Here is a 22,974-nt window from a genome sequence, read left to right as displayed (position 1 = left end):
AACAGGGCCCTAATAGAGAACAGCATTCGCTTTGGTCAGATTGGAGGAGATATAATTTATCTCAGTCATGGATTGCATTGGTCATCTGGCATTTCTGCCTTTCCTGTTTCCTTCAAGATTCTCCTTCTGCTCTGTTTTTTTGCTTTAGGGTATGTAGTATTTCTAATTGGGTTTCCTAGTCATATAATTTAAGTAGAGTGTACTTAAACAACATGCTTGTAGTAATGTATACTTAAGTATCTTGTTGTCTATAGTGATGTATGTACTTTTCAAATACCCAACAGCAGACACAGTCTAGCTTACAAAATTATATTATATAGCTATATTGCACTATGCTAATCTATTTTAAAATTTAATTAGATTTCATTTTAAAATGTCACTGGACAGAAATTTCATAAGTAGCAGCTGCTCTGTGTAACAATAGCTCTAAGAGGGCAAGAAAGTGTATAGTCTTCTCCCATGAAGGGACTCAAACATGAAAGGGTGCAGTCAGATGTAGTTCACTTTGGGTAGTTTCTGTTCTTTGGAAAACCCTTTTTGAAACTCATGTTTTTTTTCCTACTGATTTTGTCCTCTTTTCTCCTCTCCCTCCCACCTCTGATCCAATGGAGTTGGAAACTTACATGGCTGTTTTCCGTAGAGTTTCTTTCACTCTGTTTGCACCAGAATCAGTGAAAGCCAACCCACTCATAGGAATGGTAAGCCAAATTCAACCCTGATGGAACTCCACTGAGTCAGTGGTGTCATACCAGGGATGAATTTGGCCCCTTATTAGTGAATTATTACGGGAGAGCCAGCCTAGAGAACAATATTGTTTATTAGCTATCTATATGGAGGTTATTTTATCTTAGCTTGTAATGGTTTTCCAAGATTCCTTATAGGTGGTTGTTTGTTATAGGTCTTGCTGATAGCAGCCTTTACACATGTGAGTAACCTCAGAGACATCATGAGTATGGGCCGCTGGACTACACAGCAGTAAGTCATCATGGCGAAGAGAGCACAAGAAGAGACAGGTTAAATACTTTTACTGATTAGACACTTTTAAGGTCAAAATATTTCAACATCTTACACTTGTGTGACATCTCCCAGACATCCAGGGTTTGAGTTAAGTGTGTGTAACTAAGATAGCATCCCACCAAATGCCAGAGATAAAAGTCAATGGTTGCGCTAACTTTCAGACAAGATGATTTCACCCTTCCTTGTTCCCGACACTTCCCAAAAAGTGTGATTTAAGTTTCTATCTCCAGATAAATTCTTCCTTCGTTACTTTCACCATCACCACTATCAAAATTGCTTCCAGTTTTACAGTAGGAGTTCTAGTGCCTTGTTTAAGCACAGAATTAACAATAGCCTGTTAGATAGGTGTGCGCAATGTAAAGCCACAGTAGCAAAAGGTAGTAGAGTTTAGATCTGCATATGCCAATGGAGCAATGAGTGAATAATCCATCCATAATCTGGCTCTGAGACCGTACCTGGATTATTGTGTTCAAATCTGGGTACCTCATTGCTAAAAATATGGGAGAAGGAGCTCATGGTGTCCCAAAAAGTAATCAGTGTGTCGGATATTTACTTTGGACGAAAGAAAGAAGGTACACAAACTATACAGAGCTAAGAAGTATTTGTAGGTTATCATGTCGCCTTAAGTGTTTTTTGATGGAGAGGGATTATTTAGTAATGTAGCACACCTAGCAACAAAGGAAAATATGAGGCAAACTTTCCTGACAGTGAGATCTAGTCAACTCTGGAATTGTTCCACCACTTCCCTTGGCGAAACTACTCGCTGCTGGGACAAAGCAACAGGAAAAAAAACTACTACTGAGAACAATCTTGCACTGTAAGATGGGCTAATTGATCTAAGATCTTATCCATACCTGTTTTATAGGATTCAGTGATTGGTGCTGACACAATTAGGGTCCCTTCTGATCTATAACAGGACAGTGCATAATGCTGACAGATAAGAATAAATGTTGCAACAGTGGATTTGGATTTGTATGAAGGGCACACTCCTGCAATGGAGAATACACTCTTTACACCTAACAATACTAGTTCCCAGAAGGAAGTATTTTTAGAAGTCATAAAACAGCTGAAATAAGTCCATTACCAAATCAAAATTTTTCCTACACAAATTATTTCAGTAGCAAAACTGGCTTATTTCTACTGTCTGCTACTCATTTCACTTTGCTCATCAATTTATGCTAATTAGATTTCATCTTAATTTGAGTTTACTTGTTTTGTCAAAAAAATGCCCACCATAAATCAAAGGGCTCATGCTTTTTGGCAGATCCCAACAAGCTATTCTTTCTCTAGATACTTGTTTCTACATGTCACTTGTTTGCAACAGATGCATAGAAACAAGAAACAGTGCAAATATCTCCACTTCTATTTTTTTCCTCCTTTTATAAAGGAAATCCTTACCAATCTATTTAAGCCTTCTACATTTTACAGGAAACGTTGAAATGAGAATCTCTTCAGACACACTTCAAACTGAAAGTAAAAAACAAACCTTGCAAGGCATTTTGCAATATCATGAAGGAATTTACAGAACTACAGAACAAATGCCATATGGCCAAGTTCTGCCACCCTTACTCACTTTGACTAGTACCTACCTCCTCAAGTAATCCTATCCATTTCTAGTGGGACCATCCATAGAATCACAGAAATGCAAGGGACTCAAGAGGTCATCAAGTCCAGCCCCTGTACTAAGGCAGGGTTCAGCAGTACACCTAGGCCATCCATATTCTTAAAAACTCCTAAACAATGAGGACTTCACACTCACATCTCCTTTGCTGCAGATTAAGCCCATTACTTCTTGTCCTACCCTTGATAGACATGGAGGGCAACGGATCATAGTCCTGCTTATAACAAATCTTAACTGTATCTTTATCTGAAAACTTATCAGGCCCCTCTCAGTCTTCTTCTCTCAAGACTGAACATGCCCAGTTTATTTAACCTTTCCCCGTAGGTCAGGTTTTCTATACCTTATTTTTGTGGCCCTATTCTCGACTCTCTCAAATTTGTCCACATCTTTGCTAAAGTGTGTCCAGTTGTGGGTTCCACAAGACTCCAGCTGAGACTTCACCAGTGCTGAGGTAGAGCAGGACAATTATCTCCTGTGTCTTACATACACTCTTGTTAATAGATCCCAGAATATTAGCCTTTTCCAAAACTGCATGAAATTGATGGTTCATATGCAATTTGTGATCCACTATAAACCCCCATCCTTTTCAGCAGTGCTACTATTTAGCCAGTTACTCCTCATTTTGTATTTGTGCATTTGATTTTTCCTTTGTAAGTGTAGTACTTTGCAATTGTCTTTATTGCATTTAATCTTGGTTGATTTCAGACAAATTCTCTAAATTTGTCACAGTAATCATGAATTCTAATCCTATCAGTCAAAGCGCTAGCAACCCTCCCAGCCTGGTGTCATCTGGCAATTTTATAAGCCTACTCTTCACTCCCTTATCCACAGCATTAACAAAAATACTAAAGAGTACTGGACCCAGAACAGACCCCTGCAAGACCCCACTAGACATGCCCTCCCAGTTTGATAGCAAACCATTGAAAATACCTGTATTTAAAAAGAGTAGTTATGAGTTGTAAACCCATCTTATAGTTATTTAATCTAAACCACATTTCCCTACTTTATGAGACCATCATGTGGGACTGTCCCCTTTGTTCCCAGATAGTTACAATGTTTACCCTTTTCCAGTCCTCTAGGACTATCCCTTAAATTGTAGTCCAATTTACAGGAGTACTGCAGTCACATGACAAAAACCAGAGACCTATGTAACAGTATGGGTGTTCGAGCCTGCGTATTTGTTTTGGTTAGATTGTGATTAGTCAGGTTGCAAGAAGGGTCTCCTATTGATTCCTGTGTTTAATTACTTATTAAATGACACACACACACACAAAAAAAAAACACAGCAATCAGGAACTATTACTGTGGATTTATAAACTCAGCTATTTAGGCCCTAATCTTATAATGAACAGCTCTGGCAGTCCCCTGGCCTTACTGCTCGCAGAGGACCAGGACCAACATTTTGATCCCAGAGTTTAAAGATTTTTTTTTTTTTCCCCCACTCCACGTTCTTTTGTAAGCAAAAAGAGCCGTAGCCTTCAAGTATTTATGCACACACTTAACACTCCACATAGGAATTGACCTACTGAAGTGACTACTCGGGCAAGTAAAGTTAAGCATAGACAACAGTATTTGCAGGATCAGGGCTATCGTTCATGTTTAGAGGCAAGAACCTGTGTTTTCCTCTTATTTTAATAACTGTTCTCCATCACAAAAGAAATGTTGACTAGAAGAACTGTAGCATTTCAAGTGTAGACAAGCCGAAAGGCAGAGGCACAGCCTCAGCACTGCAGCTGTGCTGTCCGACAGCACTTCAGTTCAGACACTACCTATCTCAACAGTAGGTAATCGCCCGTCCCAAGAGGTGGTAGCTAGGTCGAAGGAAGAACTCTGCTGTCAACCTAGCACTGCCTATGCTGGGGTGGTGTCAGCATAGCTCGGTCTCTTAGGGGTGTGGATTTTCCCATGTTTGGATGCTTACGTGGTCTCATATCTGGAGGGTTAGGTATCAAGAAAGAGGAAATGATCCTTGACACCAAACTGTCACAAAATACCCCTAAGCATCAATGAGAGTTTTGCATAAGATGGGACTAGAGCCCAAACTCCTCAGGGTTTGGTCAGTTCTCTCTTTTTCTGTTTAAATAGAGCACAAGATCCAGAGGGTGGTTTTTTTTAAACGTTATTTGCTGAAATGATTCAATGCTCATGCAAGGTGCAAGACTGCCAGTCCTAGAAACTAACTCTCTGTTCAGAAAGCAAGTAGTGTGAATGTTTTCAGTCATTCAAGTTTTAAAAGCAGCTATTGAGTGTGAACAACACCACGTCTCAAGATCAACGTCCCATACTCTGAATATCACGGAAATCCCCTGTAGCTTCCTTTTGTGAGAGGAAATTGCAGCTTGTCTTTAACCTGTAGGATTGCTCCAAACACTCCCACCACCAACCTTCACCCAAAAGGTATGTGTTCTAGGTTCCTGGAGGAAAGGCGAAGGTTCTATTTCCAGCCCCTCCAACTAGGATTGCTAATTTTGGTCGGATGTATTCCTGGAGATTTCATCACATGACATAATCTTTAATTAATCTTTAATTCCTGGAGACTCCAGGCCAATCCTGCAGGGTTGGCAACCCTACCTGCAACACAACTCCTCCATTAGCATCAGAGACCACTTTTGAGCAGTTGTTCTCGGGGCCTACCACATCTCTCTGCTGCAGCCTTGGTGAGTAAAGAGCAGAATTCAAACACTACTCTCCTGCATGACAGTGTAATACTATTAACCCAGATCCAAAAGGCTTTTGGAGTGAGGTTATTAACATGGTGGCACATATTCTCCAAATAAGAGCATGTACTTCTAGATCTTAAGCCATTTCCTTTATTAAAATACCTCCCACAAACTAGGTTACTGCTCATAGAGATGTAATCTTTTTCCCAGATGTACAAAGAGCAAAGTTCTTAGTATCTATTAAGTGACTGCCTATTTTGTTTATATTCTTGATAAATTCTGGGAAGACTCCTACACTGAACAAGCTTCAATTTATGTAGTGATAAAATGCAATAGTGCTTCTTAAACCAACTTTAATGGGCCATCTCAAAAGTCAAAAGGGCAAAACATTTACAAAATTAAGACTGTCACCACTCATCTATCTGGACATGCAAACATGAGGCTCTTTGGAAAAAATATAGGGCAACACTGGGATGACAAAATGTCTCATTAAGTTGACTAGAAAGGTCCAGTTTTCACTGCAAAGGCATTTCTCTGAATTTTGTAGCAGATACTACATTATAGCTTGACAGATCACTGAGAAACTCAAGTACAATGCAGTGAATTCTGGCAGAGTTTCAGCTTTCACTTAAGTTATACAAGTAAAAGAATTAACTGATTAAAGCCCTGACCACATGTCCCTCAAAACCTCTCAGTATTTTTAATAGGAAGTATATTACACCCACTATCCTGTCCAAATTCTATTTTAGACCCCCTACCTTCAAATTCCCTGCAGTTTCAAATGGTTTGGCCAACTTTATGTTCTGCCTTTAGCTGTTGGGAAATGTTGCCGTTACACAGCTGCTGCATTCCACCCCAGACATGATTGCATTTTAACAATGGATGCAGAGACTCTCGCATATTCCTACCTTACAAAGGTAAGATTCAACTAATTAACCTCAAACTAGTGAGGTTCAACTAATGTTACCTATATGCTTTCAGAGTCTCATCTGAAAGGCACAAGGGAAATGCACAGTGTAATTTCAAGTACTGCTGAAGCTGCATGGAAATAGTTTTGAAAGCCACTCTGTTGGGTGGGGAGTGTCTGCCCTTGTTTTCCTATTTCTCTCTCCCCTCATTTTTGATGGGCTGTTGACATTGACTTCACTGAAGACATTTACATAAACACAGCATCTTGCTCCTTAGTTGCTCCTGTTGCCTATTCTCCACTGTCTATGCAAGTACTAACATGGCCCTCATCATTAGAGTATCTGTGCAAGAGCATTATTTGCCTGTTGTGCGCACATCAGCGAAGCTCAGATACGATTATGTTAGGTCCCAGAGAGAATTATGACCGTGCATTGGAAATAAACAAGAGCACATGAACTCTGCAGAAACAAAAGAATCTGGTTCTCATGTGCTCTTGTAATTGAAAAGAAAAAAAATGCAGCAAGACTGCTCCTACGTGGGAGATTTTACAATTTTCAATGATCCGTTAGCAGCATTTTTAAGAAGCCTTTAACCCAGGCTCACTGTGGATCACTGAGCCACACCAGCTTGTGTTTCAGGTCAGGAGGTGGTCAGGGAACGAGTGATCAGGCTGCCTTCCACCAGCCTGCAAGGCGAATTACTGCCAGCTAAAAAACTTTTCTCCCTGCAGTGCTGTAGCCTTGGTGGGCCCAGGCTATTAGAGAGAGGAGGGGAGCGAGGTAAGATCTTCCATTGGACCTAGAAAAGCTATTACCTCCCCCACCTTGTCAAACTTTCTCCAGCGAGTCTTCAGGGTTGCAGCTGGGCTGGCTCCCTGCTCTGCTGCACCCCCAGGGCACTGGGCAGGGTGGGGGTGCGGCTGTGGTCATGCATTGGGTGGGTCCTTCATTCCCCCCCCCCCCGGGAGCCCCTGACCTTGACCGTGCCCTGTGGGGCCTGGGCACTGAGAACAGAGGCACGGAGTCAGGGGCTCCCTCTGGCAGGGCCGCGCCGGGGCCGGGGCAGCTGCCGCCAGCATCAAGGCTCCAGCGAGGAGTCCGCCTGCAGCAGGGGCGCGGCTAGTGCCCGCGGCTCCACTCACCGTGAGGGAACGGCTCCATTTTCCTGCGGGAGCCCTCAGCCGGCAGAGCCCAGGCACGGGGGAAGCGAAGAAACACAGAGCAGCAGCGGCTGCCGGGCTGCCCCTCCTCAGTCCCGCTGCATGCTGCCGGGGCGGGCGCTCCGCTCCGTCCTGCTGCGGGTCACGCACGAGTCACTGCGGCCGGCCGCTGGGGTACTGCAGCCCCGCTGGCTGGACAGGGGAGGCTAAGCAGGCTGCACGGCGCGGGCAGCTCCTCCTCCCCCGCCCCTTGCACGGGGCTCCGGCTCGGCTCTTCCTAGCAGCTTCGCCTTCGCAACGAGCCCCAAACGACCATTTTCTGCTCTGGCCTCTCTGCTGCTGCGAGCCGAGCCCTCGCTTCCCGCGCCTGGGCCGGGCCGCTGCTTCGCACGGCTCCTCCTGCCGCTGCTGCCTCGCTAAGCTACCGGGCGCAGCAGGCGGCTGCGTTCTCCTGCCTCAGCTGGGCTCGCCGGCAGCTCCGCGCCTCTAACCTCGCCCAGCCCTGAGGGAGCTGCTGTCCCTTTCCTGTCCGCTGTACGCGTGCGAGGGACGCGTCGGGACAACATGGTCACGGAGCAGGCACCCTAAAGCCTCTGTGCGGCTCGTTCGCACGCCCAGAGCCCGCTTCACGGCCACTGAAGCGCCTCCCGCTCTAAGCGGGGCTCACATAGCCTGGCACCGAAACAGGGCCAAGCCCCTCTTCCTTGAGCAGAGCAAGCAGGGGTGCTGGAAGGATTTGTATGGGAGGGGCTGAGAGCTACTGAACCAAGCTGTAAAGCCTGTATATGATGGAAACCACTTCAAACCAGGGGGTGCAAGAGAACCCACGACAATAAATGTTTAATACTCATGAGACTAGGGGATTTCAGCATACCCCGGGGTCCTGTAAACACTGATGCGTGTGCATTGCTTTTGCGAGTAAAAGCTGTCCCATTGCCTTCAAAGGGCCTGGGCAACTGTCCAAAGATACTGACGTAAATGTCTGCAGGCTTCGGAGTACACAACACCACTATAGGGACTAAACATTTGGGACAGAAGTAGTGTCTCCAGGTCACACGATTTCAATCACACGTCCCACTATATTTGTTTTTCTTAAAGCTCTCTCTCACCGCATGTGATGAAAGCCAAAAGTCTCACATCATTTGGGGAAAGAAAAAACAACACACCTCACGTGGGGGCGGGGGAGGCACCTTGAAGAGGTGATGTGATCATACCCTGAAGGTTCAGGAACCAGAAAGGGCTTTTTTTCCCCCTTTAAAAAAAATTAAGCTAATTTATGATTTTTGAGCTCTAACTCATGATTTTTAAGCACTTGGGTCAGCAAAAGTGGAAAGAAAAAAACAACTAGGAAATCCTATGTAACAGAAATGTAACTGCATGGGAGACCCGGTTACCAGATTTAGAATTTAACATTAGCGCTAACACTCCTAATCTTGCACAAAGTTCCATAAGAGTTTAAATTGCTTTTAGCAGTCAATATATTGTTACATCCCATGCAAAAGATGATATCTCCAGCAACATGGGGCCCTGTAACACGAGGGTCAGGCACTGTTTCTGTCCTGTCCTAAAAGAAAAAGTGCTGACTATTGAATCAGCAACACCACTTGTTCTAACAGCTGGAATCTCCCTAGAGGTTTCCTGTGTAAGTACTTGCCCTATCTTGACCCATATTTAAATAAACTAAATCAACTTTAATTACCTGGGCAGCAGACTCTACAGTGTTGGGATGCTACACCATATCAGATGGAGACTACACAGACTTGTAATACAAATAATTTTGTCTTGATTGCTCTATCAATCCTTCCACCATCCAGCTTCCTCAATGAAACATCTTCTCCTTTTCAAGTTCTGATAGTAGAATAATACATTCTTCTGAGACAGCTCTTGCTAGAAATCCAAACTAAAATCCCCATTTAGCCCACCTTTATGGGCACGCTGAACTTTATGCACCTGGATTGTCTGATTGAAGTCAATTTCCCAAGAAGTCAGTGGGACTGCTCACGTGCATAAAGTTCAACATGTGATTGTTTACAGGTGGTACTAACTTACAGCTGGGCAAAACTGGGCTGATAGAGTTTTTAATTTAATGCTTTCTATATAAGTTTTGGTTAGGACAAGGCTAACAAGAAAGCTGTCAATTAATTGTGCTTAAATTTTTTGTTCATAAGACTACAATTTCTAGAATATTAAAAAGACAAAAAATCCTATAGGGATCTAAGAAATATAGACATTTTGCTTTACTGTAAACTATTTATAGTCTTTGGTCTTAGTTCTAGTAATATAGGTGATTAGTAAAATTGATGGATGTTAAATTCTATCCTATATCAGATCTTTACTCCAATTGCCATAGTTTTGTATTATAATTTGAAACATAATCAGGAACTTGTCTTGCATCTGTTCAAAGTCTTAAAAATATATATATATTTTAAAAGCAGCCACAAATGGTTATAGTTCACTTTTGGAAGTATGCTAACCTTTAAGATCACCAAGCTCATAATTTTCTGCTATGATTAGTACATTTTAGAGCATATAAAGCTTAATACTCCACTTTTTTAAAACTGTAATTTTTAACGCAAAGTATAGCAATTATCATGGGACAAGGAGAAACCGTATGGTATGTTCACCTTTATTTGGCAGTCTTTGATCTGTGCTAACTTTATAGCTAACTGCCTTCCTCAGAGCAGCATAACTAGAAAATGAATGGTGTTTCCTAATAATGTTTGAGGCCCTGTTTCCCCCTCACAGAGCTTCAGAAGGTTCAGCTTCAAACACCAGCTTTCAAACATTTCCAAGGAAGCATGACTCAGATGCTTCTTTTTTTTTTTAAGAGGAACAAGGGTGCTGTAAGATGTGAAGTGGCCCAATGGGAAGATTCCTGCTAACTTCTGTTGCAGCTGGATTAGGTCCTTTGTATAGCACATTGGAGGAAGCTACCCTGTGATGCAGTTTAAGAGCATTTTAGCTGGGCAACCTTCAGAGTTCCAGAGTTTTTCGGGAAGGGACTTTCTTCACCAGACTTCCTAAGGTGTACCAGGGAGCTCAGCTCCAGCCCTGGGACTCTTCTAAACTATGTTGGCAGCCAAACTGGACAAATCAAGCAGTATTCCATTACCCACCTGCACCTTGATCCTGGGCACGACTCAGACCGTGCTGTTTATTCTGTGACATGATCAGTTTCTCTCATTAACCCAAGGAGAGCTTGTATTTAATAGTTAAATTGTTGAAGTCATATACTACATAACTTTAACAGCACAGAAACCAGAACTGCTGCATGTTCTGCCCTGCATCCCTGAGCCCCATCATCCAGCATGGAGTATGACCTTTTTTTACCTCTTCAGTCACATCCTTACACAACAGTAACAGCTGCTTTATATAAATAAGCCATTGTTATACATTATAAACCTCTATGTCTCACTTCCCCACAACCTGCTCTCCCATACTGAACACCCCAGGAATCACTCTTCCTCTTCTTCACTTCCTACTTTCTCTTTTTATTCCACTTTCAGTTCTTTCCTGTCTGGGGATCTGCATCCCTTTGTTTTCTGATTAATCATATAACTGTGTATTATACTTAAAATCCTGTAAAAACTTAATTAAAAATATGGGATAAATTTTTCAAAATCACCTAAGTGATTTAGAAGGCTACGTGTCATTATGACTTAGTGTCTAAAGATATATGAATACTGCAGTTAAACACCTGTTTGTGCTGGAGTCCAAGTTCTGGGATCCTGAACTGGGGGAGGGTCCCAAAGCGTGGGATCCAGCACAAGCCTGAATGTCTGTATCACAGTTTTACAGCCCGTTAGCCTAAGCCCCACAAGCCCGAGTCAGCTGACTCAGGCCAGCTGCAGATGTTTAATTGTAGTGTAGACATACCCTAAATCCATTTTGAAAATAGGACTCAGGTTCCTAGACTATTTAGGCACTTTTGAAAAATGTACCCCTGATCTCAACAGTGAGACCTAACATAGCAGTTTAGAAAAGTAAAACAGTAGAAATTGTGATAATCTTTAGAAAAAGGGAGATTGCTTGTGATTTTAAAGGGCATTTAAAATTGGGCAGCAAATAAAAAGGGTTAACTGGCATTCAATTTTTATGACCTAGCATATGTCAAGAAAGTATATTTTAAGGAGGATGAGTCACAACAGAATGAGGACATTAAACACTTTATTGTAATGTGGACTACTTGGCAGTATATGCTGCTACTTACTATTTTTGTTGATGTCTAAAAAGAAATAAGCTATAATGAAAGTTTCTAGGTCTTGAAATTAAATCCAGAGATTTTCTCTCCCTCTTGGGATATTTTCAGCGTGATTTTTCTAACTCATCTCTAAACTACTAAGAGTCATTTACATCTCATTTGTGTTCCAACAAGAAATAAAATGTGTGTATTCGCAATGACTTGTCCTAGATTATCAACATCTGCCTAAGTGCACACATCAATGACTTGTCAACTTTTTAGGGGGAAGAGAACTGCAGTAAGAAAACATTCTGAATGAGGCTGCTCCTTAGATTTCTAAAGGGGATCAGCAGCATTAACTCGGGAGCTTTCCAAAGAGTTTTTAGCCTTTCTTTCGTAATCATTTTCAGCCTTATAGAGGTGATTTCCTCCTCCTTTTTTCCTCACAGTGAAACTTGGGAATCTTGAGAGGAATTACTTTTGAACCCAGAAAGAATTTAAAAAAACACCTCACTTAGGAGCAGAGGACTGGTTTTACTGAAGTAGAGGCGTCTATCAAATGGAAACTCTAGCAAGAGTAAGTCTACAGTGGGATTTGCAAAAGCACTGAATGTGTTTGCCTGACTCTGCCCTCACTGATGCCAACTGTCACTGACTTCAACAGGAGCAGTCACAGCATCAACTTTTGAAAATCCCAAGCATAGTGTTGGATGAGCAAACTTTTTTAAAAAGATAAGCTGTTTCCCTGGTGGATAGCCATAATAATACTTAGCACGTCCATAGAGATTTTCATTTTTAAAGGTCTTTAGAGAATAACTGACCTTCACAATTCCCTGTGAGGTAGGCAAAATTAATATTATTGTCCCCTTTTTAGAAATGGGGAAACTGAGAAAAAGAGGTGTGGTGACTTGGTCAGCATCTCCCAGTGAGTCAATGACCATGTTAGTAGTAGAGCTCACTCACATCATCTAAGTATTACTGTTTGTGCTATTGTATAAGAATCTAGTAATGTTAGTAATTTAGGTCTTGTATAAAAAAAGTATTTTAGCATTATACCTAAAACCTGATAAGATGCCTTATCTTGAGCCAGTTTGTATAGCCCCTAGCACAATGGGGCCCCAACCTGATTGCCCTCTAGGCACTACCACAGAATGACTGTTTAATATGCCATAAGTAAAATGTATAGGGTTTCTGTCATTGAGTACAATGATAATAGTACTAATATGCCTCTGAAATCCTCAGTATTGAAAGCTCAGCTTTTGTTTGAGCTGCATGAGACTTTGAAACAAGTCTCAACCAGAAATCTTTACAGTTTGTTGGACTGATGAGCAGAAAAATACAAGTACATACATAATTAAAAACCAGTGCATTTTTTAAAGCAAGATGTATTGTATCACAGTGCTACGTATATTTAAATAGAGACATGACAGTATCTCTTGGGAATGCCCACACCTGTTCTTTGTAATAATATAGCAGACTACAGTGCTCTTGCTGCTGTGAAGATGTAGTTTCAAGGCACATCATATATTCAGCAGCACAGGGATCATGGTACAACCAATCCACCCATCATAGCAGTGTCCATTAAAATGTGCTAAACTGTCCTGTGTGTCATCCCAGAGCAGCAATGAAGCCAAAATGAGCCATGGAAGGAGAAAAGACCCCCCTTCTGTGCAGAAACATTCCCTCTGGAATGCATCTGGAAGCATAAATTTAAAGTGTCTCTCTCAAGTCTTTTTCAGCTCTATTTTAGGTATAGATGTGCTATTTAGCAGTAACAGTCCTGTCTTTTCACTGCTGTGAATTTTCTGGCTTCCTATTAATCTCTCTGAGTGATCCATCTGCCATGTGTTGGCAGAGTTCCTTCAGAAACTAATCCTATAAGAAAGCAAATAAGGAATTGTACAAAGTCCAGGTCAGGCCATTTAGGAAAAGTGCAGTTAGCTCCAGTTAAACAGTGAAATTACTCTGCTAGATTTTCAAATCACCAAGGTGAAAAACAGTTTTACCATTTAACTGTCACCACTATTTTAAACACCACTTCAGCATTTGTGCTCCTTCTTTTGCTGCTGCTCTTTGTTAGCAGTGAGGTTGGACACAGCTACTGCAACAAAAGGCCCATTTATACTGCAAGTCTAATTGTGCCAGTGCACGGTCGTCTGGCATAGTTTGGGGTGTGCGCTAGCACAGTTTTTTGTTCTGTAGTGTGGAGAGGACAACTCATTTATAGAATTGTATTGGGGAATCATTACAGCCTAGGTCATGGATCTAACAAAGCCTTTCTGTACACTAGCTCCACAACCACGTTTACAAACCCCATAGCTATGCATGACTCTTGCTATTAGGGTGCTAACAGTTTGCTGGAGTAGTATATTTTGGGATGCTCCATGTAATAAAGCATTAGAGCCCGGTTTTGATTTTAAAAATGTAACAAAACTGTTCATCACATAGTGCCTATGTTAATTAGGGGAACAATATGTTATCACTTTGCTAGCAAGAACCTTATATAAATGTGTTTTTTGCCAATTGAATTGTGGTGAATGTGTCCTCATTCACACTTCTACCGTAACCAATCAAGCCATTGTGAAGCGAGAGGCTCTATTTCTCCCTTCTTATACCCACAAGGTAGCTGTACTTGTTTTGTACAGTGCTGAGTACTCTGTCTGTACTGACAGGTTTCAGAGTAACAGCAGTGTTAGTCTGTCAGCCACACTATCAGAGGCTCGTTCACTTGCACATCCACCAATGTGATATATGCCATCATGTGCCAGCAATGCCCCTCTGCCATGTACATTGGTCAAACTGGACAGTCTCTACGTAAAAGAATAAATGGACACAAATCAGATGTCAAGAATTATAACATTCATAAACCAGTCGGAGAACACTTCAATCTCTCTGGTCACGCAATCAGAGACATGAAGGTCGCTATCTTACAACAAAAAAACTTCAAATCCAGAGTCCAGCGAGAAACTGCTGAATTGGAATTCATTTGCAAATTGGATACTATTAATTTAGGCTTAAATAGAGACTGGGAGTGGCTAAGTCATTATGCAAGGTAGCCTATTTCCCCTTGTTTTTTCCTACCCCCCCCCTCCCCAGCCTTCTGGTTAAACTTGGATTTATGCTGGAAGTGGCCCACCTTGATTGTCATGCACATTGTGGGGAGAGTGGTCAGTTTGGATGAGCTATTGCCAGCAGGAGAGTGAGTTTGTGGTGGGGGGGGGTTAAAAAACCTGTATTTGTGCTGGAAATGGCCCACCTTGATTTTCATGCACGTTGTAAGGAGAGTGGTCACTTTGGATAGGCTATTACCAGCAGGAGAGTGAGTTTGTGTGTGTGTGTTTGGGGGGGGGGGATGAGAAAATCTGGATTTGTGCTGGAAATGGCCCACCTTGATTTTCATGCACATTGTAAGGAGAGTGGTCACTTTGGATAGGCTATTACCAGCAGGAGAGTGAGTTTGTGTGTGTATGGGGGTGGGGGGGTGAGAAAACCTGTATTTGTGCTGGAAATGGCCCACCCTGATTTTCATGCACGTTGTAAGGAGAGTGGTCACTTTGGATAGGCTATTAGCAGCAGGAGAGTGAGTTTGTGTGTGTGGTTTTTGGAGGGGGGTGAGGGGGTGAGAGAACCTGGATTCCTGCAGGAAATGGCCCACCTTGATTATCATACACATTGTGAAGAGAGTGGTCACTTTGGATGGGCTATTACCAGCAAGAGAGTGAGTTTGTCTGTGGGGGGGCGGAGGGTGAGAAAACCTGGATTTGTGCTGGAAATGGCCCATCTTGATGATCACTTTAGATAAGCTATTACCAGCAGGAGAGTGGGGTGGGAGGAGGTATTGTTTCATGGTGTCTGTGTATATAATAATGTCTTCTGCAATTTCCACAGTATGCATCCGATGAAGTGAGCTGTAGCTCACGAAAGCTCATGCTCAAATAAATTGGTTAGTCTCTAAGGTGCCACAAGTACTCCTTTTCTTCTTTCTGTCTGTACTGAACAGATCGTATTTAGTTGTAATGATGATAACACACACTTGCGGATAATTGGCAGTACAGTTGTTTCCATTGTTTGGTTCTCTGGCAGAGATCACTACTATAGAGGCTGAGCACATTCATGCCGAAGGTGTGCTGGCATGTGCACCCTCTCTGAGGTTTAAATCTCAGTGTAGAGAGTAAAGTTTTCATTTCTCCACATTTTGTACACAGTCCAAAGGAAAATGAAACTCAGCATTACAAGTAATGGGGCAGATCCTCAGCAATTGTAAACTGGTGTAGCGCCACTGAAGTCAAAAGAGCTATGCCAATTTACACCAGGGAGGATGTGGCCCAATGTTGTAAAATCAAGGGCTTAAATACAATGCTTATTAGATTGGTGATTAACATTCTAAAACAATTCTTAAAAGCCTTGTACACTTTTTTCTTTGGCAAGTGTATCACAATAATGAAATTAAAAACTAGCTGATAGGCCTCAAAATGTAACTGCAAATGGGGACTCGTCATCAAGTGGGTGTGTTTCCAAGAGGGTCCCGCAGGGATCAGTTCTTGATCCTATGCTATTAACATTTTTTTATCACTGAGCTGGAAGAAAACATAAAAGAATCAATGATAGTTTGCTGATGACAAAAAATTGAAGGAGCAGTAAATAATGAAGATGACAGGTCCTGATTCAGAGTGGTATGGATTGCTTGGTAAGCTGGGCACAAGCAGGGGAATCACAAGTTGGAGAAGAGAGGTTATTTTATCTCTATATTTGGCACTGGTGCGACCATTGTTGAATGCTGTGTCCGGTTCTGGTGCCCACAGCTCAAAAAGGATTGTTGATATATTGGAGAAGGCTCAGAGAAGAGCCACAGGAATGATTAAAGGATTAGGAAACATTCCTTATAGTGATGGACTCAAAGAGTTTAACAAAGTTTAACAAAGAGAAGATTAAAGGGTGATTTGATTATAGTCTATGCGTATCTATATGGGGAACAAATATTTAATAATGGGCTCTTCAAGCTAGCAGAGAAAGGTATAACAGGATCCAATGACTGGAAGTTAAAGCTAGACAAATTCAGTCTTGAAATAAGGTGTGAATTTTTGATGAGAGTAATTAACCATGGGAAAAATTGACGAAGGGACATGGTAGATTCTCAATCACTAGCAATTTTTAAATCAAGATTGGATTTTTTCTAAGAAATATGCCCCAGGGATTATTTTGGGGAAGTCTGGTCACTTGTGCTGTACAGGAGGTTGGACTGGATAAACAAAGTGGTCCTTTCTGGCTTTGTAATCTTTGAATAAGAGAAGAAAAGAAAAACAGACTAATAAAACTGATCAACCCTGGATGCTCTGTGTTGACATTCTAGACTTCTGTTTTCTCAAACAACATCTATTCTTTCCTTCTCTCTGTCTGCTTGAGACCTATTTCACCACTCCCAGCATTTATGAAAGGTTCTTGTAACACTGTGTGCCTCAATCTTATAGGACTTATGTCATAAATATAAAGGGAAGGGTAAACCCCTTTAAAATCCCTCCTGGCCAGAGGAAAAATCCTCTCACCTGTAAAGGGTTAAGAAGCTAAAGGTAACCTCGCTGGCACCTGACCAAAATGACCAATGAGGAGACAAGATACTTTCAAAAGCTGGGAGGAGGGAGAGAAACAAAGGGTCTCTGTTGGTATGCTGCTTTTGTCAGGGATAGAACAGGAATGGAGTCTTAGAACTTTTAGTAAGTAATCTAGCTAGGTATGTGTTAAATTATGATTTCTTTAAATGGCTGAGAAAAGAATTGTGCTGAATAGAATGACTATTTCTGTCTGTGTGTCTTTTTTGTAACTTAAGGTTTTGCCTAGAGGGATTCTCTATGTTTTGAATCTAATTACCCTGTAAGGTATCTACCATCCTGATTTTACAGAAGTGATTTCTTTACTCCTATTTACTTCTATTTCTATTAAGTCTCCTTGTAAGAAAACTGAATGCTTTTTCGTTGCCCTGAGATCCAAGGGTTTGGGTCGGTGGTCACCTATGCAAATTGGTGAGGATTTTTACCAAACCTTTCCCAGGAAGTGGGGTGCAAGGGTTGGGAGGATTTTGGGGGGGAAAGACGTGTCCAAACTACGTTTCCCAGTAAACCCAGTTAGAGTTTGGTGGTGGCAGTGGTTATTCCAAGGACAAAGGATAAAATTAATTTGTACCTTGGGGAAGTTTTAACCTAAGCTGGTAAAAGTAAGCTTAGGAGGTTTTCATGCAGGTCCCCACATCTGTACCCTAGAGTTCAGAGTGGGGGAGGAACCTTGACAACTTATCACTGTGAGAGGCGCTAAGATGCAGCGGGAGCATCAGGAATGTTTGCTGCTCAGAACCATCTTGTAGGAAGGAGCCAAAGGCATAGAACCTTTGGGTCAGTTTCTTGAAGGAAGCTGAAATCACCTAATTAACATTACCATTGCTTCTTAGCTTAAGCATGTCCAGGCTGTCCTAACCCAGCTATGGTTTATGGGGGAAATACAAATAGGAAGAATTTTAAACTAATCAAACCAATCAAGCAGTGTGTCCCCTCCACTCTTTTATATTGGTACTGGGTTGTATTTCACCAGTACTATCATTTTTTATGATTTATGTGCATGTACTTTAAGAAGAGTGCTATTTTATTGTGGTTTTGGATACTATATTCATTTTAATTAGGATGTACTTTGAGAGGCTAGGAGATGCCATAGAAACATTATGAATTGTTCTTAAAATTGTTGAAGCTGGTTTACCCAGGAAAAATGGCCTAATGGTTTTTCACTAGCTTAGGCCCTGGGAGACTCAGGTTCAAGTACCTGCTCTGTCACAGGCTTCCTGCATAACCTTGGGCAAGTCACTTAGCCACTTTATGTCTCAGGACAATAATAGTACTTTCTTACCTCACAGGGGTGTTGCGAGGTGTCAGACACTACATTAATGGGGGGACAGAGGTACCTGAAACAGAATAAATAGCTTTGTGTGCCTATAAAGAACAAAAAGAAATTGTTTAGCCTTAACTAGTGCAGCATGTGACATTAGTAAGAAGTGATGCAGCACATAAGCAAAGTTGCAGGAAAGAGATATTTTACAGAGCATGAATAGAGACCAGCATTATATGCTGAGAGTCCAGTGTTTGGTAGCAGCTTGGCCCTGCTTGCAAGCTTGAGCCCCCTGGTGACACACCGCATTAGGTTCCTCCTGGAACCTCACCATCTTTCTCCGTTTGCACTCATCATATTACCCAGTGAATGATCAGATGGTTGTCTCATGCAGTGGTTGAAATACCATAGTGCAACTCAGAGTATCATTAGGACCTGGGGAAAGTAAAGCTGATGCTTTCTCTCTCTTGAGTTGTTTTATTCTACACAATAGCACAAGGATTAAGACAAGTGATATGGTAGATGATAACTTGTTTTTAAAAATGGAAGCACTGAGCTTTAATTTTTAGTAATTGTTTTTCGCTGATAATACTTTGACAGCTTTATTGTTCATGATAGCAAGGGCCAATGCATGAATTGTTTAGTTCATCAGACCCTTTTCCTGTGTTATTACCACTGGAAAAAAGTGCATCTCTAAATGGAAGAACATATTAAAGTTTGTGTGTAACCTTTCATATAAAAAGTTAATAAACAGGATCTCTATTTTACATTTACTATTGATTAATATCAACAAACATGGATTTATGGTGATATTGATCATTATTTTATATCAAGATCTTGGTGAAGATAAGGCTTCACAGGCAAACATAAAGACAAAGTATATGCTCCAACAGGCTCACAATTTAATAATAGACTCAAATGACTACTAAATGATAGCATACAATCGTGGGTGGCATTAGTATGTAGCAGCCCACCCACTCAGCTGGAGCAGGAGCAGTCACTCCACCAACTAGTTCTGCTGCAAATTACTGAGAGAAGCTCCATAATCTTTAGCATCCCCATGCTAGGAGAGAGGTTCCATAAACCCCATTGTGTGATTCCTAGCCAGAAAAGCAGCAGTTTAGGAGAAAGATGAGGGGGCACTCAAGGGAACGGGGTGAACTTTTGTGAGTACAGGCTAAGGTTTGTAAGCACCTTAAAACGTACACATGAGGCTAAATGTAAGTGGGTTTGAGAATCAATGAGATTATTTCACACAGCTCTACTCATCTGCTCTCCTTCCAGTTGCTGCACATATGAGAATCAACAGTTTCCAGATTTTGTTAAGTATGCCAGGAGGAAAGATTTTTTTCTGTTAGCCAATAATGGTGTGTCAGGAGTAATAGATTTTGAGAGTCTAAGGCAAATTAAGAAAAAACCACAGGCAAGCTGAAAGCATTGGAATTTGGCTTTATTCCAGGTCTCCTCCCTCATCACTCTCCTTTGCAGGAAACAGGGTGTCAACAGTCAATCAGTGAAACACAGGGCAGAAATACAGTATCATCAGAACAAACTCTCATTGGCTGATTGGTGATTCTGTGTGTAAAAGACATGCCTAGCACCTTCTGAAAGCCAATTCATCTTTTTGTGGATGTCACATTTAGGATAGTAAATTTAAACTACAGAATCATAGAATATCAGGGTTGGAAGGGACCTCAAGAGGTCATCTAGTCCAATCCCCTGCTCAAAGCAGGACCATCCCAACTAAATGATCCCATCCAGGGCTTTGTCAAGCCTGACCTTAAAAACCTCTAAGGATGGAGATTCCACCACCTCCCTAAGTAACCCATTCCAGAATATGTGCAGGCTCCATTTACTATGTCTAGAAAGGCCAGTAATGATGTAAATTAGACGACTGATGAAACATGACATAAAACGTATGTCATTCCCATATCAAGCCTATATATCCTGCCTAGTCTCAGACATGAAGGAGATGATGCAACAAGACTAAGACTAGGCAAATGTAATGCTGTCAGGGAACTCTGTCTTGTTTTGAACCTGAGATCCTCATATCTTCTCCAACTTATGTCATTCTACAAATTGGACCTGTAGGATGATATAACATGGAAAGGCTGTGTGGTGTGAAATGAATAAAGCAATAGACAAACATTAATTCAGTGGTGATGGGCCACTGTCAGTAACTATTACTATAATATACTATTTCACTAGACAAACTGACAATGACCAAAATGAGACTGACTGGGGACAGCTTCCCACAAACAGAGTGCATTTCACTGGGTGGAAGAAGCTAGTTGATGTTGTTCCATGCTTTCCTGCCCCACATCCCAGGGGTGTTGTGAAGTTTAATTCATTAGAATTTGCAACTCTTTCAGATTCTCAAATGGAAGGACAAGTATTACTATTAGTGTGTATAGAATGTGGCAAACACAAGCTGTTTTAGGAAAAGAAGTAACAGCCCAAGGCTCAAATGCTGCTGTGGGGGATTAACAATGCTTATTAACCGTAAAACAGCCAAGAGACCCCAATTGGGATCAGGGCCCCATTATTGTGGGTATTATATATACATTCAGGCATTCCCTGCCCCCAAAGCTGACTTCATGGTGAGCTCTGGAGCCTTAGGCACCTTGTGAAAATCAGGTACATAATGTCTCAAGTTGGGCACACAAATTGAGGTACATAATATTAGTGGCCACTTCTGAAAATCTGGCTGTACGGCTATGGTATTTCTTTGTGTATGACAAAGATATCTAACAACAGAGGCAACAGATTATGCTTTTACAACAGTGAAATTGAGTTCATTCACAATTAAAATCTTTTAAACAATGCATTCATTTGTTGCAATCTTATAAATAAATTGCCACAAGTACACTTCACCTTAAACTCCAGCCTCTTAGGAAAAGGATCTTTTGTTAGTAAAATACTTTTAAAGCAATGTATTAGTCAGAAACTCTCTAAAGTACTACACTACTTATTCTTGAACTCCAAGGTTTGCTTTTGGTGCTTTTATATTGTTTGCTAACAGGATATAAGAAAAATGGAAGGAGAAAAAAACCACACCTTTAGCACAGTTCATCTTGGCTATTCAGGATGTACAGAAAAAGAAAATACAAGCAAAGAAGCTAGGGAGAAAATTGCCCCCTCATCCTAGGGATGAGCTGAATTGATAACACATGTAGAAGAAGAACTACACTGTTTTCCCCAGGAGATAATCTATTAATATGAATTATAGCAGTAGACCTACAGGCCCCAACTGAGATGAGGGTCCCATTGTGCTAGGCACTGCACAGACATATAGGGAAGACAGTCCTGCCTGGAAGAGTTCACAATCTAAATAGACAAGAGAGACATGAGATTGGGGCAGGGACATGATGCAACTAGTCCAAAGTCTTGCAGCAGGTCATTAGTAGACTCACTAATAGAACTCCAGTCTCTGAATTCCTGGTCAAGCATATTAACCACTAGACTATGCTGCCTCTCTGTCTGGAGAAAGTGTCTTGTTTGTTCTAAATTCCTCACCCTTTCTGATTCTAAACCTAACAAGAGAGAAACTATTAGTAAGTGGGTTATTCATGTCTCCTGTGGCCAGAAACCATAAAAAAACAAAATAATAATTCCAATAAACAGCAAGACAAAAAGGCATGGAAAAATTATGTACTCTACCTTTGTACCCATGTACCTATAATCAGACAGGTATTTACAGTATTACATTGTGACAAATTATTGAAACAGTTCACAGGCTTCACAATAGATCCTCTTTACTTAGCCAGTTCTGGATCAGAGAAAAGCTTTCCGGACATATTTGAGGTTGTCAACATAGCTATATTGTGCGATGGATGGAAAACTCCCCAAATATACATTCCGACTCCTACATTCAAACGTGCATCACCACAGTGGGGAGTAAAAGGGAACAGTTAATCAAACTGAAATCCTCTCTACTTTGGAGTGTGGTTTAAAGATTATTTAGCAGCCAGTTCCTTAGACTGTTGAGATTTCTTTTCAGCCATCTAATATTTTTTGTTATGGTTTCCAGCACAACTTCAGTGATTTTTAGCTGTGATCCTTGGTCCTCCAGAGACTTAAAGAAATGTTTCACCTAGGAGACAGGATACTCATTAATGCCTTGGGAGTTATTTTTCGGAGAAAGGTCGGGTTAACATCTCGCTGCATTTAAACACCTGCTAGGAAAACATAGGCCCAATAGCTGGAATTACTCATCCTGATGGGTGGCTCCCTCAAAACTCAGGTGACATACACTATGCTCTCCCACAAATCCTCTCACACCTTAGGCCAAGTACACTCCAAAGAATAAAAATTAATTCTTAATACTAAAAATAAAACAAATATATATGTCTATTAAAAATGAACTGAAATATGTGGGCCATTCGCCACCCTGACCACTTGATACCCTTCCTTCAAGCACACAGAGCCCCACTGACTTCGGCAGGGCTTTGCTTGGGCACAGGAACTCCGATGGGTCTTCCTGTAGAATTGAGGCCATGGACTGGATGTTATATCCTTCCCCCCCTCCCCCAACCTTCATCCATTTTTTGTTGTTGCTGCT

At 41.4% G+C, this 22,974-nt stretch overlaps 2 protein-coding genes across 7 annotated transcripts in view; both read right to left on the bottom strand.

Annotated features, from left to right (window-relative positions):
• The window catches only part of LOC102930761 (leucyl and cystinyl aminopeptidase), a 102,220-nt gene extending 92,960 nt beyond the window's left edge, over positions 1-9,260 (bottom strand). Inside the window, exon 1 of one of the 2 annotated variants that reach the window (XM_043546743.1) lies at positions 9,066-9,260. Coding sequence is in view for 1 of the 2 variants with exons in the window: in XM_037903294.2 (XP_037759222.1) it covers positions 7,349-7,367 (19 nt within the window). In the remaining variant the exon portion in view is untranslated. Of the gene's footprint in view, positions 1-7,348; positions 8,174-9,065 lie in introns of those variants that run through there. The other variant, XM_037903294.2, reaches the window with a different exon arrangement.
• A 10,582-nt stretch (positions 9,261-19,842) lies between these two features.
• Positions 19,843-22,974, bottom strand: part of LOC102930540 (endoplasmic reticulum aminopeptidase 2) — a 34,508-nt gene continuing 31,376 nt past the window's right edge. For 4 of the 5 annotated variants that reach the window (XM_037903292.2, XM_037903291.2, XM_007054085.4 and 1 more), the window contains one exon: positions 19,843-22,506. In XM_037903292.2, coding sequence (XP_037759220.1) covers positions 22,363-22,506 — 144 coding nt within the window. In that variant the 3' untranslated portion in view covers positions 19,843-22,362. The remainder of the gene's footprint in view (positions 22,507-22,974) is intronic. The other variant, XM_043546745.1, reaches the window with a different exon arrangement.

This window comes from Chelonia mydas, chromosome 5 (assembly GCF_015237465.2).
Source record: "Chelonia mydas isolate rCheMyd1 chromosome 5, rCheMyd1.pri.v2, whole genome shotgun sequence".
In the NCBI taxonomy this organism is placed as follows: domain Eukaryota; kingdom Metazoa; phylum Chordata; order Testudines; family Cheloniidae; genus Chelonia; species Chelonia mydas.
The sequence above is the reverse complement of the archived record's forward strand: the minus strand, read 5'-3'. Positions and strand labels throughout refer to the sequence as shown.